The sequence below is a fragment of the Canis lupus genome, chromosome 13 (assembly GCF_003254725.2).
Source record: "Canis lupus dingo isolate Sandy chromosome 13, ASM325472v2, whole genome shotgun sequence".
In the NCBI taxonomy this organism is placed as follows: Eukaryota; Metazoa; Chordata; class Mammalia; order Carnivora; family Canidae; genus Canis; species Canis lupus.
Window position 1 is genome coordinate 62,765,055 of NC_064255.1, and position 15,886 is coordinate 62,780,940.

Below are 15,886 nucleotides of genomic sequence, written 5' to 3' on the forward strand. Positions count from 1 at the left end.
GGTGATTAAGATCTCACAGATGGTTGTTGGCCTTTTTTCCAATTCTCTCCACTCCTGCATAGATGGATTGAACGGAACACTTATTGTCAGGTCTTAGAAAAGAGGCTACTTGTTTGCTGCTGCAGACCTAAGGACTGCCTTTCTTAGTGGCATCAAATCACCCATCTTTTTATCCCTATTCTGCTCCTGAGCTTGGAGCCAAGATACTCCCATGGTCCAGGCATTTTCCCCAGGAATGAATTCTGCTTCTGATGAGTATGATGTTAGAGGCCCCATCTGGAGTTGACCAAAGGTGACTGTTCTAGGAAAAGCCAAAGGGTGAAATTTGGTTTTCCCTGAATCAGCAGCATGCATTGAAAGTGCTCCAACCCCCAATGGTGGGGTGATTCCTTATAGTGCCCCTGAGCTTGTCCTTAGGAGAAAGCAAGTGAGCTCTAGTCCTCATTGTTCTTCTCCCCCAGGATCGTTAGAATTGGTAGCCTACTATATTTCTAATTAATTTATTTACTCTACAATATCCACTTGCAGGATCTCAATATTACTCATCCAACAATATCATCTTTCCAAGTGAGGCAAAGTTTTTGTTGCCTCTGGAACATCCATTTACTCGTGGGCAGCAAGCACAGGCTGTTGCTTGCTCTGTTTTACCATAGCACTTGCAATTCTTAAGCCAACTGACCCTTGGAATCCTTTCTGCAGTCCCAAGGTGAGCCAACCACAAACTAGATGTTGACACTTCCCAATAAACACCCAAAGACCATCGTTAACATTTAGCTAGCCATTCTTTCGTTAGCTCAGGCTTAATGTGAGAACATAGGAAAATGAGGTCTCTGTCACTTCTATTGTGCAGGTTTGCTTTCTCTTGAGGAAGTTCTCCAGGCATAGCTAGGTACTGCTCTATATATGGCAACTCACCAAATACCACAAATTTATGAGGTAGATAACATTGTATGCCATTTTAATTGTAAGGAAACCAAGGCTCAGAAGGCAAGAAGACTTGGTATTAGATCACACAACAGGTAAATAGGTCGTTGAGGTAGAATTTTCACCCAAGCTACCTGGCTCAAGGCACATATGCTTTAACTATCAACATACAGCTTCTAGTGTGCCCTAATCAAGGGCTTATAATATTGGTTATAATTTTTAAAACACTGAGTTCTTGGGGCACTTGGGGTCTCAGTAGGTTAAGTGTCCATCTCTTGATTTCAACTCAGGTCGTGATCTCAGGCTTGTGAGATCAAGCCCTCAGTAGGGCTCTGTGCTGAGTGTGGAGCCTGCTTAAGATTCTCTCTCCCTCTCCTTCTGCCCCTCCCCTCCTGTTCACATGCATTGGCACTCTCTCTCTCTCTCTTTCAAAACAAACAAACAAACAAACAAACAAACAAACGCTGAGCCCCTAGCTAAGGGCTAAAAAATAAAAAGCATGAAATATTAGGAATTATCCTTGTCCTAGTGAATTCACTATATTCTCTGTATGGAGAAAGCAGTAGCATAGAGACAGTTAATGTAGACATTTCTGGAATATTCTGGGAGAATCCATATTGGGAGTCAAGGGCCAAACTGGAAAAAAAAAAAAAATTCCCTGTTACTTCCTGGGATAGTGGCCAGGGGTCTCTACCACTTTCATCCATTTGTAATTCGGGCTGACTTTCACAGCATAAACGCAAAGACAAGCAAAGAAAGAAAACAGTGAAGGGGCTCCTGGAAGAAAAAGAAAACTTCAGCAAGTTAGAAAAGAAGGTAGAAGTTGAGATCATGTAAAAAGACAGAGACAATCAAAAGGAAATGGAAGTTCAAAGCAAAATGATTAAAAATCCAATTAAAAATATTGAGTTGAAATGTGAAGACTTTTCTCTCTCTTTATGTACTTTAGACTAGAATAAAGACTAGAATGACTAGAATGTACTTTAAGTGAAATGTGGGTAAATGTAATGAAAATAAAAGATTAATATTATAGAAATGAAAAACTGAAAACAAGTTGATGGTTTTGAGTTGAAAATGGGATTTAAGTTTTTAAAAGGCAAATTAAAATTTTTAAGCTATAAAATAGAATTAAGAGAACTATTTTTAAATAACAGCAGTCAGGTTGGTAGGCAGAGAGATCAGGGTGGTGGAAGGAGGAAGTGGGCAGGGGAGGTAAATCACCTGCAAGCAGATCACAAGTGTTTGACAGTTTTTTGGGGAGGAAGTCAAGCTTCTAAGTGGCAGAGACCCCAGTTGTAGAAATGACTGTCTTTATATCTGGAGTTCCAAGGAGAGATAACATGGCTCCTGATACCCCAGCTCTGAATCTCACTTCCAGATCATCTGTTTTCTCATAATGGGAAGTGTCTATTTTCACTTGCCTATTCCAGTACAATTGGGGTATTTCTCCTGGTTTAAATAAGCAGCTGCTCACTGATGTTCTGGAAACCCAGTCTTCTCCCTACTGGTCCCTCTGGGGAAGTGCATTTGGCCACCAGCCCACCCAGCAGGGAGAAAAGGAGAGCAGAGTGATTCAGTGTGACTGAGGTATAAGTGAGAGAAGGGAGAGACACTTCTGGGTGGGCCTAGAGGGTTAGGGAGAGGCCAAGCCATGAAGGCATTTGGACCCCACTTATAAGTGAGAAAAGAGGAGACTATAGACAGGGGAGCTTTCCTGCCTCTCCCATTAGGTTTCTCTATTACTGTTGAATCTACAGCTCAAATCCTTAGGGAAATTGTAAAGATGCTCATCAATTATTGACTGAATGAGCAAATAAATAAGTAGGAGAAAAGCTGTGACAAGGTACTATTAATTGTGGGAGTCAGAGAAGAAGGAGACTGTGGTTGGAAGCAACTGACAATTTGAAATGGAAGCAAGTTGTGTCATTATTTTATTTTTAATATTTATTTATTCATGAGAGAGAGGAGAGAGAAAGAGAGAGAGAGAGAGGCAGAGACACAGGCAGAGGGAGAAGCAGGCTCCCTGCGGGGAGCCCCATGAGGGACTCCATCCCCAGACCTCAGGATCACGCCCTGGGCCGAAGGCAGGCGCTCAACTGCTGACCACCCAGGTGTCCCAAGTTGTGCCATTATTAACTATTCATCATTACTATTATCTTTGCCATTATTTGTCGCCTTAAGAATGCCAATTACTATACTCTCAATCTTTTAATATCTTATTTTTGGTCCTTACAAATACCTTGCAATGTAGGTGTTCACATTTTCTTTTCATAGATAAAGGTCAGAGAGGATAAGTATCTTCTCCACCCTCACACGAACTCATTGAACCAAAGTAAGTTTGACTTCAAAATTTGTGCCCTTTTTATGACAGTAGAAGGAAAGAAAAGTCCAGATTTTGTGGTAGTAAACTCTGTCCCCTTCCCATGTCAGCTCCTGCCCTTTCGGTGCTGAATCCCCTAAGCCAGACCATAAAAAGCCCCAAACGATGTTTGGAAACAGGGTATTCCCACAGTGTAGGTTACCCATGACAGTTTCTATTGCCTGGGACTTAAGCAATCCTATGCTTTCATGGATTGGACAGTGAATTTCAGCATCAGGAGTAATATTGTTTTTGTAGGAAAATATTTTCTAAGATAAAATTCGCCAAATTCCAATGGGAAATAGCCTGTGTTTCTCACTTTTACTAATCAGTCTCTTAAAGACAGATAATTATTATTCAAAGATAGTAGAGACTGGTTTGATGATATATAGAACCATGCAGACTTAAATTACATAGAGACACTTAAAAACAAGTACAGCATTTTTTTTCAAGTGGGATCAAGTTTATGTCTAATCAGAAGATTAAATATGTACAGAACAGTTGAAAAGAAAAAGTAATCCTTATACTATTCTATTTCCTTTTAAAACATCAATTTATGTTATTATTACAGTAATGCATAATCATTGCAGAAAATTGAGAATATAAAAAAGAGAGAAGGAAATCATGACCCTTTTACTCCAACACGGCAGAGGTGCCCATTATAAACATCGGTGTAGTTGTCACATTTGTATATGATGTCACATATGTATACAAGCACAATGTCACATACCTGTCCACATGTATACAATGCCATGTCACATATGTACACCAGTGCACACTCCCACGGTTGCCCTTTGTCTGTTAGTCAATGGTTCTAATATTTAATAATACTATTTTTGCACAGTCTTGTGACTACCTGCTTATGCAAAAATTTCAGTTCCAGCAATTATCCCTAGAGTCCTTAGGGGAGAGCTTATGAAACTCCCTTCACCCTCTGTAATTCCCCAAGCATGCTTTCCCTGGCACCACTCCTGGGCTGCTGGGAACACTCATGCCCTCCAGGTGCTGCTCTCTCCTGCTCAGCTGCAGACCGGATCCCTTGAAATGACAAAGCTGCATTATGTTTTGTCCTAAAAAGGAAATAGTCCCTTTCCCCTGACCCCAAGATCATACACTTTCAGGGGGTACTAGGGCAGTGCAGTTTGTGTGCGTCTCCATGGTTGGCAGGACTCAAGTGAAAGTTCTCTTTCGGCAAATTTTCTAAGTCATCCTGGTCCTATATAACTCAGAAATGAGTCTAATGAAGGCTCAGTTGGGGAACCAAGGAGTCATTCTTGTCTTCCGCTGACCTTTCTTATCCGATGGAAGTCTGTGAGGCTGATTTCTGTCTCAGGAGGAGTCCTCCCGAGTGGTTCCCAATCCTCAGGCATTCTAGAAGGAAGACTGACCTCACTGGTTTGCTATATACGCCCTGAACTATAATATTCCCAGGAGGTCTGAAATCACCATTACTAATGTAAAATGGAGATGACATAGAGCCTTATTAAAAAGGTAGAAGACAGTATTACATGGCATAATATTTATAAATTCTCAGCACATTGCCTGGATCACATTAAATATCAGTACACTCAAATGATGTTGGCTTTTGCCATTATTTTCTAATATAGCTTTTAAAAATTATAACGTATACATTTTGGTCACCAATTTTTCTTCAAAATCACATTCAATGGCAATGTAATATTCCACCATCTGGGTACCATAATGAATTTAGCCATTCCTAATTATTGGACGTGAAAATTGTTTTCAATCTCTACCCATTATACATTGTGACAATGAGCATTTTTGCACATGAGTCTTTGTTCCCATATCTGATTTTCTCTCCTATATTCCTAGGACATAAAATTAGAGGCAAACATGGAGGCAGTTAAAATCTCTTTGCTTCTTTCAGCTCTGTCTGGCAGCCAAGGGGCAGCAATTATGTGTTCTTCAAACCAGCCCTCTTTTTTTTTTTTTAGGTTTTTTTTTTTTTTTTTTTGAGGCAGTTTCTGAAAAGAAATCATTAGCTTGTGCTTTGCTAATATTTTTAGTCATTCTGTTGTTTAGCTTTGTCTATCCTCAAGGCAGCGTAGGGGTGTGAGCATTGCGGGTGGTGGGAGAGGGTAGAGTTGAAATGGCAAGTTCAAAGAGGCATGTCCAGTGGGCTACCATGTTAAGTTGGATGTCTTGTTTTGTTGTTTAATGGGATCAGCATGCTGTAGACAGCTGGGTGTGGCTGATTTTTAGGTTCTGAGGCACTGCTTCACTGGGCAAGGCTCAGAGCTTCAGAGGGCCCAGTGTGCTTCACCCATGACTCCAGGTCGCTCCCATGCCTGCCTTCCCTACGGGTGACCGTGATCTCTGCTGCCAAGTGCCTGAGCTGATGCCACCTATATATTGAGGACTTTGCTGTTGGCCATTTATGGGCAGCAAAAGGTGGTGTCATCGTGTCATCTTAGTCCAGAAGTCAAATGACTCAGAAAGTGGCTCAGACCAGCTGCCCACATTGAGACAGCCAGGAGCAGAGGAGGGCGTGTCTGCTGCTGCGGAGAGTGACACTGACCCCAGGGCATACCTTCTCCCTCAGTGGCTGGTCCCTCTTCTCTATCTTCGCCTGCTGATGGCAACTGGACACAAACTGCGCCTGCCACAGGGGCAGCCCACCCTAGACAAGCAGAGGTTTGGAGTGTTCTGTCTCGAGATACAATACATTTACAACATTATACTTCTATAGTATCCTTCATTTTGCCTCTCTGTGGGCAAAGCCTAAAATATTTACTGTCTGCAATTTTACTGGACCTCTGGTTTAAATTGTCATAGAAGTAGCTACTTAGGGGATCCCTGGATGGCTCAGCGGTTTAGCACCTGCCTTGGGCTCAGGATGTGATCCTGGGGTCCCAGGATTGAGTCCCACATCGGGCTCCCTGCATGGGGCCTGCTTCTCCCTCTGCCTTTCTCTCTCTCTGTGTGTGTCTCTCATGAATAAATAAATAAAATCTTAAAAAAAAATAAAGAAGTAACTACTTAGAGCCTTGAGATATTTTATTTTACACCCATTCAAGGTGGAAATAAGGCCACTGGGTATTATCAATGTGACTTGAAAATGAAGAATATGCAAAGGTTTTTGGTTGAACAGTAAAATGCTGATTAATGTATTGGTTAAATCTGTCTTGGTCTAAACAGTAAAGAGAGAGAGAGAAGATAACACTGGAAGATTTGGAATACTATTTTTTTAAAGATTTTATTTATTTATTCATGAGAGACACATAGAGAGGCAGAGACACAGGCAGAGGGAGAAGCAGGGCCCACGCAGGGAGCCCAATGTGGGACTCGATCCTGGGACTCCAGGATCATGCCCTGGGCCAAAGGCAGGCGCTAAACTGCTGAGCCACCCAGGGATCCCCAGGAATACTGTATTATTAATTAGAGAGACAGAAACCAGGTCACATTTTTGAATATTCAAAGTGGTTGAAACTACAGTTCTAGGGGAAACTCCGGTGAAAGAAATCAGAGATGATGATGCTCAAGCCACTATAGTTTCAAGTTAGTTTACTGACCTATCATTAATAACGCCTGTAGGACCCTCAACTTCCAGGTGTGTTATACTTGTAATATTTATTTGGAAGTCAGTTGTTCAGAATAAATGTTCATAACAAATTATTAAAGAAAATCTATTTAATTTACTGTATAATTTATCTATCATCCAATGCAATAAAAATAGAAAACAAAAATATTTACCCTCGTAATAATTGTATAAAATAATTAAATTCAATATATGAACTATGTAAAAGAGATGTGCTGGAATTAAAGTATGTTGGATAAAACACGGAGATGGAGATGGGCAGTGTGAAATCTGGGGACACATCATGGCATTTTCAGGGCTTCCCAGCTGCAGAGTGGGAGCAACCAGGAGGCATGGGGGGTGTCCAGCTTTAAATCAGTAAGGCAGGTATGCCAGGTGGCCTTCTAGACTCAGGGACTACTTGTGTTTCTGCCATTCCTTTCTGATGCAGGCTCCTCAGCAATCTCGTGAAGCAGAAACCATACGCGACAGAGATGCAGTTCCAATCAATTATTGCAGATTTTGCCCACCTGGTGGAGACGTGCTGCCAAGCAGAGTCGAGTGAAATGTGTTTCCGAGAAGAGGTCTGGTATCTCTATTTCCTTCTCTGTTCTCTCAGGGTACTTAGGATATACTGAAATTAAAACACCAATACGTTCTCCATTCCCATTGTGAGTGAATGAGAAGAAAATCATAGTCTGGATGGCTTGGTGTAATCAATTATATTTGGGTTTCAGATATGTTAATATTTATGTTTAGTTGAGGAAAATAGCAGGGTTTGACACAGATAGAGATGAATACCAGAGTCATAACACCAGATGGAGTGGAGATGTACAGGATTGGGGGTGCGAGGAGGAAGGATGAACCGAAGACTTTGGTAATTGTAGAGAAATGGTGTCCTTGGAAATGTAGTGAAATTTTAAAGAAATAACAGTTTAAAAACCTTTGGGAAAACTGTAGTTTTGTTCTAGAAATTTATGGGGTCACAGTTAGGAATAGTCATCGAATGGAGTGGGGCTTAATGAAGGGACCAGTGAAAAGGGTTTTATATCCTCAGTGGCCAAAAGATCATTAGAACAGGGGTTGAAAAAAAAAAAAAAAGAATGGGGATTGAAGAACATAGAGAGGAAAGAGCAATGAAGAGTATCTATCTATGCTCACCCACCACACTGACTACCCACAGATTGTTTTCTGTAATTAATTTAATTGCATGTAGTTGACAAGTAAGTGATTTCATTTTAAGTTGTAGGACTTCAATTCCTAAGAATATCATGATAGGATGTGGCACAGAAAATCCATGTAAATTCACACAGGGACCCCAGGACGAACTGCTCTCCCAGAGACATGACTTGAAGAGCAGAAACTCAGATATAGTAGATTATAGTATCTGAGTAGAGGAATGCAAAAATGTAGTTAAGAAAAAAAATAATAAAGCAGCCTTTATAGAGAAAAGTGGCTGGGGATGGTTTGGACCAGGGTTAAGTCTAGTGGCTGGCCCAGGGAAATGTTTTCACAGGAAATAATTTTCATGAATGCCTTAATTACCTTCATGGCTCTTTTTTACCTATTTAGCTAAACTGTACATGTGTTTATGTTAAAAATCATATACCTGTAGTCTAGTCAAGGTTAGGCAAACTGCAGCCCTCAGGCTGCTGGACTCTACTTCCTGTTTATATAAATAAGGTTGCATTGACATACAGTCATGCCCATTTATTTGCATATTGTCTACTGCTGCCTTTCTGTCCACAACAGCTGAATTAAGTAATTGCCAAACTGGATGGCTGTGACAGGGACTGTATTGAACTGCAAAGCCCCAAATGACTCTCAGGCTGCTTACAGAAAAGTTTTACTGATTCCCAGACTAGCTGATACACAATCAAAGTCATCACTTATGCTAGAGTCTAGTTGTTTATTTTAAAGCCTTCTTGCTTTTTGTAAAGCATTCAGAAAACATGTCTCCACCTGGGTAACAACCCCATAGCCACATAGATCAACACTTTGAAGAAGGGCCTGTGCTTATATCTTGCTCCTGAATAAGAATACTACTTGCTCAAAATATTATTGGTGAACAGCGTGACAGGAAGATTTCTGTGTGCTTTTTTCCCATGCTTTTTACCTAACAGCAATCTTTAACTTAGTGGTTGAAAAGCCCAACTATCTTCCCCTTCCTTCCCCTTCCTTCCCTATTTTCTTTTAGGATTTGTCCCCCAAATTAAAGGAGAAAATAGAAGGTCTCTGGAGGGGCACCTGGGTAGCTCAGTGGTTGAGCGTCTGCCTTTGGCTGTGGTCTTGATCCCAGGGTCCTGGGATTGAGTCCTGCATCAGGCTCCCGGCAGGGAGCCTTCTCCCTCTGCCTGTGTCTCTGCCTTTCTCTGTGTGTCTCTCATGAATAAATAAGTAAAATCTTAAAAAGAGGAAGAAGAAGCAGCTCTCTGAAGAATGTATCATGTTAATTAAAATTTGCCAGAATTAATTACAGATAATAAAAATGCTTATTATCTGTAATTATGCATTATCTCTAAAGTTTGGTCAAGTTTTCCCTTGTATGCTTATTCTAAGGCAGTGTTTCTGAAATTATAGTGTGCATCAGAATCAATTCCGGAGCTTATTAAAACAAATTCAGAATTTCCCACCTACAATTTCACCACTTGAATCAGTAATTCTGGGGTGGGGTGTGATAATTTGCGCTTCTAACAAGTTCCTAGGTGCTGCTGATGCTGGCTGGTTTGAGGACCACTTTAAGAATCACATTGCTAAGGTGCAAGCAGCTAATCATAAACTCTTCCCCAATTCCCTCCTCATATTTTCATAGGCCCAACTCTCAGTGTGAAGCTGGTACCAAAGATGGCAGCAGAAATAATGAAACAATTGGAAAATAACATTTATGAAAGAAAGGGAAAGAATTTGAAGGTATTGAATATAAAGATAAGACTAGAATATTTAAAAAATAATCTTATAGTGTAGCAAAAAATGTGGGAATAGGTGATCAAACTATTTTAGAATCTTATCGTCAAGAATTCTTGTCTTTGTGCTTCTATGTTTATGAAAGGAGTCTAGGTTTGACTATAGTGCAGAGGAATACCTAGATACCCCAGGAACCCCCATGCAACCAAGACCCCAGGAGTGAAAAGACTCAGTCAATTGGCAGTCTGGGCATGTTCCAAGTTAGCTATAAAAGACTAACTGCTCCAGGGACCTACAGGCATTTTCTTTGTTTTTGTTTCTGAGATTATAATAGTCACTTACATGAACCTGTTCTGCCAATTAAAAGAGAAAGTGGGCAGGTTTGAAGACTGCCTTTCCTGCTTTGGCTATTGGGAGGATAAAGCATTTTAGACAAGATGGAAAACATATTTTGAGAAGCAAGCCAAATTCTAAGGAGAAAAAGGGTAAACTAAAGTCAATGTTGGAATGCTGGCAAGAGTAAAACCGAAATATATAAAAGGAGAAAAAAAAGAAGAAACTCAGCTATACAGGGTGAATTCGGATCATCCAAAGAAGAAGCATCTCACATTTCATGAAATAATAACACAAATTGTAGACATCAGCAGGTTCAAGGAGAAAATTCAGGTCCAAGGAGAAATTCTCTTTGCCAGGTCAGTGGCAACGATAATTATAGCCTGTGATATTTCTCTATCAGCCAATAGAATATACTACAGAGGAAATTAAACATGAATTAGCAGAAATGTGTGCAGGTTGAAACAATGCTTTGAAAATAATAACGTGAAATTTAGCAATGGGAAAAAAAAGCAAGGTTCTACTTTTAGACATGATTTAACACAGGTTCATGTGAAAAGATCTGCTGGTTAAATAGCCTGAACTTAACAACTGGATGGGTCTACTGACCCAGAGCTGCTGCAATCTCGGATGTGTTTCCAAAGAAAAAGACAAAGATCAGATTAAGCAACGTGATAACCCCAACCTATGTAAATCAGGTCATTCTTAGTTACTATGTTTAGTTTCTTATAACACATTACACAAGCTTTGAAAATTATAGAAGTAATACATGAATATGGTAAAAGCTCAAGCAGAACAGCAGGGTACGTTTCCCATTCCCAAAAGGTAACCAATGTTAGGTTTTCACTTTTAGTTCTCCTAGTGATAACCATCATTGTTTTATTTATTTTTTATTTTTAAAATATTTTATTTATTGATTTCAAAGAGCAAGAATGAGAGAGAGAGTATGAGCAGGGCAGAGAGGCAGAGGGAGAGGGAGAAACAGACGCCGCACTGAGCAGGGAGCCTGACACGGGGCTGGATCTCAGGCCGCCGGGATCATGACCTGAGCCAAAGGCTGACACGTAACTGACTGAGCCACACCAGCATCACTTTAATAGTTTCTTAAAATATTAAAATCACGTAATGAATATAGTGCACTTACACTAACATCAAGAACCCTATCTGTGAATGCCGTCTTAATCTGTTTGAGTGTTTTTAGTTCTCTTATTAGTTATATGTTATATTTCTTGGCCCTTTAATTCCATCAACATCTATTGATTTTTCCAAAACATAGTTAATATGTCTAAACTTCCTTTGACTTCCTTGCCAGCTTTTCTTTTTAAAGCTGTATATACCATTACTTCTACATTGTCTGAGTTTATTTATCTGCTTATTAAATATAAGGTTTTTATGCTTTGTTCGTAAGTTGATGCTAAAAACTGGAAACCATTAAATAGTCTATTTAATTGTGTGTTTATCTGCAATATTATTTACATCAATACCACAAATGGATTGACCAACGGTATGATTTACCATTAAAATCTCTTTCTTACCTACTAAGCTACAGAAAATCATGCCACTTTTATTCATTTTGGGACATTTGGACTATAATTTCCTAGTATATCCTTCTGTTTTTGAGAGTTACCAATTGTCTTTCTTTTCCTGTGTTGGCAAATAAAGCATCTACTTTCATCACACCACTAAACTGTTTCAGGCTCTTAATAATGCAGTTTTTGTAATAGAATATTCTGTTATCTTAAAAGTAAATTTCAAAAAGTCCTCTGGCTTAATCTTCCAATTGGATCTAGTTATTTCTAGGACTGATTCATGGCTGTCCACATAGGATCTCATTTTAATGTGATCCTGGGTAAATTGAATTATTTCTAAAATACTATGTTTTTTTCTTGGAGCATTTTATGTTTTGCTGGGCTACATTCTTTTTTTATTGGGGTTCAATTTGCCAACATAGAGCATAATACCCCGTGCTCATCCCACCAAGTGCCCCCCTCAGTGCTTGTCACCCAGTCACCCCAACCCCCCGCCCATCTCCCCTTCCACTACCCCTTGTTCGTTTCCCAGAGTTAGGAGTCTCTTATGTTCTGTCTCTCTTTCTGATATTTTCACTCATTTTCTCTCCTTTCCTCTTTATTCCCTTTCACTATTTTTATATTCCCCAAATGAATGACACCATATAATGTTTGTCCTTCTCCAATTAATTTACTTCACTCAGCATAATACCCTCCAGTTCCATCCACGTCGAAACAAATGGTGGGTATTTGTCGTTTCTAATGGCTGAGGAATATTCCATTGTATACAGAGACCACATCTTCTTTATCCATTCATCTTTCGATGGACCCTGAGGCTCCTTCCACAGTTTGGCTGTTGTGGACATTGCTGCTAGAAACATCGGGTGCAGGTGTCCCGGTGTTTCACTGCATCTGAATCTTTGGGGTAAATCCCCAACAGTGCAATTGCCGGGTCGTAGGGCAGGTCTATTTTTAACTCTTTGAGGAGCCTCCACACAGTTTTCCAGAGTGGCTGCACCAGGTCACATTCCCACCAACAGTGCAAGAGGATTCCCCTTTCTCCACGTCCTCTCCAACATTGGTTGTCTCCTGCCTTGTTAATTTTCCCCATTCTCACTGGTGTGAGGTGGGATCTCATTGTGGTTTTGATTTGTATTTCCCTGATGGCCAGTGATGCAGAGCATTTTCTCATGTGCATGTTGGCCATGTCTATGGCTCCCTCTGTGAGATTTCTCTTCATGTCTTTTGCCCATTTCGTGATTGGATTGTTTGTTTCTTTGGTGTTGAGTTTAATAAGTTCTTTATAGATCTTGGAAACTAGCCCTTTATCTGATACGTCATTTGCAAATATCTTCTCCCATTCTGTAGGTTGTCTTTGAGTTTTGTTGACTGTATCCTTTGCTGTGCAAAAGCTTCTTATCTTGATGAAGTCCCAATAGTTCATTTTTGCTTTTGTTTCTTTTGCCTTCATGGATGTATCTTGCAAGAAGTTGCTGTGGCTGAGTTCAAAAAAGGTGTTACCTGTGTTCTCCTCTAGGATTGTGATGGACTCTTGTCTCACATTTAGATCTTTCATCCATTTTGAGTTTATCTTTGTGTCTGGTGCAAGAGAGTGGTCTAGTTTCATTCTTCTGCATGTGTATGTCCAATTTTCCCAGCACCATTTATTGAAGAGACTGTCCTTTATCCAGTGGATAGTCTTTCGTGCTTTGTCGAATATTAGTTGACCATAGAGTTGAGGGCCCATTTCTGGGTTCTCTATTCTGCTCCATTGATCTATGTGTCTGTCTTTGTGCCAGGACCACACTGTCTTGATGACCACAGCTTTGTAGTACGACCTGAAATCTGGCATTGTGATGCCCCTGGCTCTGGTTTTCTTTTTTAATATTCCCCTGCTATTCGGGGTCCTTCTGATTCCACACAAATCTTAAGATGATTTGTTCTAACTCTCTGAAGAAAGTCCATGGTATTTTGATAGGGATTGCATTGAACGTGTAAATTGCCCTGGGTAACATTGACATTTTCACAATATTAATTCTGCCAATCCATGAGCATGGAATATTTTTCCATCTCTTTGTGTCTTCCTCCATTTCTTTCAGAAGTGTTCTATAGTTTTTAGGGTATAGATCCTTTACCTCTTTGGTTAGGTTTATTCCTAGGTATCTTATGCTTTTGGGTGCAATTGTAAATGGGATTGACTCCTTAATTTCTCTTTCCTCAGTCTCATTGTTAGTGTACAGAAATGCCACTGATTATGGACATTGATTTTGTATCCTGTGCTGGGCTACATTCTTTTTCTTTTTCTTTTTTAAGATTTTATTTATTTATTCATGAGAGACACAGAGAGAGAGGCAGAGACACAGTCAGAGAGAGCAGCAGGCTCCATGCAGGGAGCCCGACTCTGGACTCAATCCCAGGTCTCCAGGATCATGCCCTGGGCTGAAGGCGACGCTAAACCTCTGAGCCACCCGGGCTGCCCATGGGCTACATTCTTAACATATACGTGCACATGTATGTTTGTGTTATTTCCAAATGGGCACTTGGGAGATAAACTTTCTGAGACCTTGCATTTTAAAATATTATTTTGTTTATTTATTTGCACAGCGCTTTTGCTGAATAGGGATTCTTTAGGTGTAAATCATGGGGTCAAATTCTGGCTAAGTAAAGATCAGTTTATTGAAAGGATAGTGGTGGCTGCCGGAATCTTTAGGATGTTTGAAAAGCAGGCTGGGCAGCAGACAAGAAGCATAAGCAACTAAGAAATCAGTGACTTTCTGCTCTTTTACTGCTATGACATATCACCATTTTATTATTCTGAGCTCCTATTTTTGTACTTTGAAATATTGGTCAGTGTCATACTGATGACTTTCTCTTTTTTCTTTTTCTAGCAGTTCATCAATATTTGTTACATTGCTTTTTTTCTTTTTAGTATCAATAAGGCTTTCTTCTTTTTTTATATAATAATTTTACCATTATTGCACAGGGATTTTGGAAGAGATGAGAGACAATACATTTTATAAGGACAGTGGTGAATTGTTATGTCCAGAGAGTATCTAGAATGAAAAAAGTATTGAAAAGCATGTCAAAGGGATATGGAGAAATCGGTAATATTTATTCCAAAATCTTAGGATGGGTGACATGGCAACAGTCTATCAACATGTCCAGGATTATAAGAAATCAGAGTGACTAATTTGGGGTCAGTGTAAGGAAAATGTTTCCTCTTTCTTTTCTGTGCTCTCTGCATTCCATCATGTGAGTTCATGTTTTCTAGTTCAAAGTCTTGCTTGGGCTTTGCCTCAAGATATAGAGTTATCATCCCTTATTTCATGCAGGACATTTCTCATTATTATAGTTGTTCCTCAGATGCCTTTCTTCTACCCCACCTTTACCAGAAACTTCCCCCTTGCCCTCACATTTGTTATCATTACAAATTAGAAACTTACTGAGGAATTATGGAATAAATAAAGCCAGGAAGGACGGATGTGGAGAAATATGACTTACACTACTAGTGTTAGGTTCAGAGCCAATGAACAAGATTAAGTGTGAGGGTCTTGAGGTTAAGCTTATTGGAAAACTTTCCATGAAGATGGACTCTTAAAAGTCATGGGTGACCAAAAAAACAAGGATAGTTTAAAGTTCACAGCTATTTTTAAAAGCAAACTTAAAAAGATTCCAGTCTCTAGATTATTTAGATGTGGTACTGTTTGAGGGTTGGAAGAAGGACTAAATTAATAGACTTCTAACCATGTCCCACAGGGTGCTAGGAGCCCTTAGGAGTGCAAGTCATCCATCACCTAGGGTGTGTGTGTGCATGTGTATGTGTATGTGCTAATCTTAGCGGTGGAGTTCAGGGGCTCCCATTCCCACTTCACTAAAGATGAAATAACTTTCACTGATCTCTGTGGGCTTCCACAAATGCCTTTTACTTGAATAAAGACTATATGGTAAAAATTGGGGGAAACTGATGGGCTTAACATAGAGGCCAACACCAATATATATGAAGGCAGTAGAGACACTCTGATCAATGTTAGTGGTCTTGTTCCTCTTGAGTTCTTGCACTTGATTATACAATGATTTAGTGTGGGATTAGCCTTGGGAAGTTTTAAAATGCAAAGAGAAACTGATATAGATTGTCCGTTTTTACCCTGTAGCAAAAGAGTCCCATATTTTTGTGAGGAAAATCAACTTTTTAAAATTCTAAATCTGAGGTCCTGGGAGTAGAAGAGGTATTGCAGTTAGTTAAATCCTTAAGGTCAAAGACTAGGCCATGAGAAATCCTAAGACCTTAACCCACGGGCATGTTAAAGCCACTTTCAGGCA

The 15,886-nt window shown here is 39.9% G+C and overlaps 1 protein-coding gene across 2 annotated transcripts in view; it reads left to right on the top strand.

Annotated features, from left to right (window-relative positions):
* The window catches only part of LOC112652257 (alpha-fetoprotein-like), a 53,414-nt gene that overhangs the window by 32,815 nt on the left and 4,713 nt on the right, over positions 1-15,886 (top strand). For both annotated transcript variants that reach the window (XM_025435766.3, XM_035720597.2), the window contains one exon: positions 7,273-7,405. In XM_025435766.3, the coding sequence (XP_025291551.3) occupies positions 7,273-7,405 (133 nt within the window). The remainder of the gene's footprint in view (positions 1-7,272; positions 7,406-15,886) is intronic.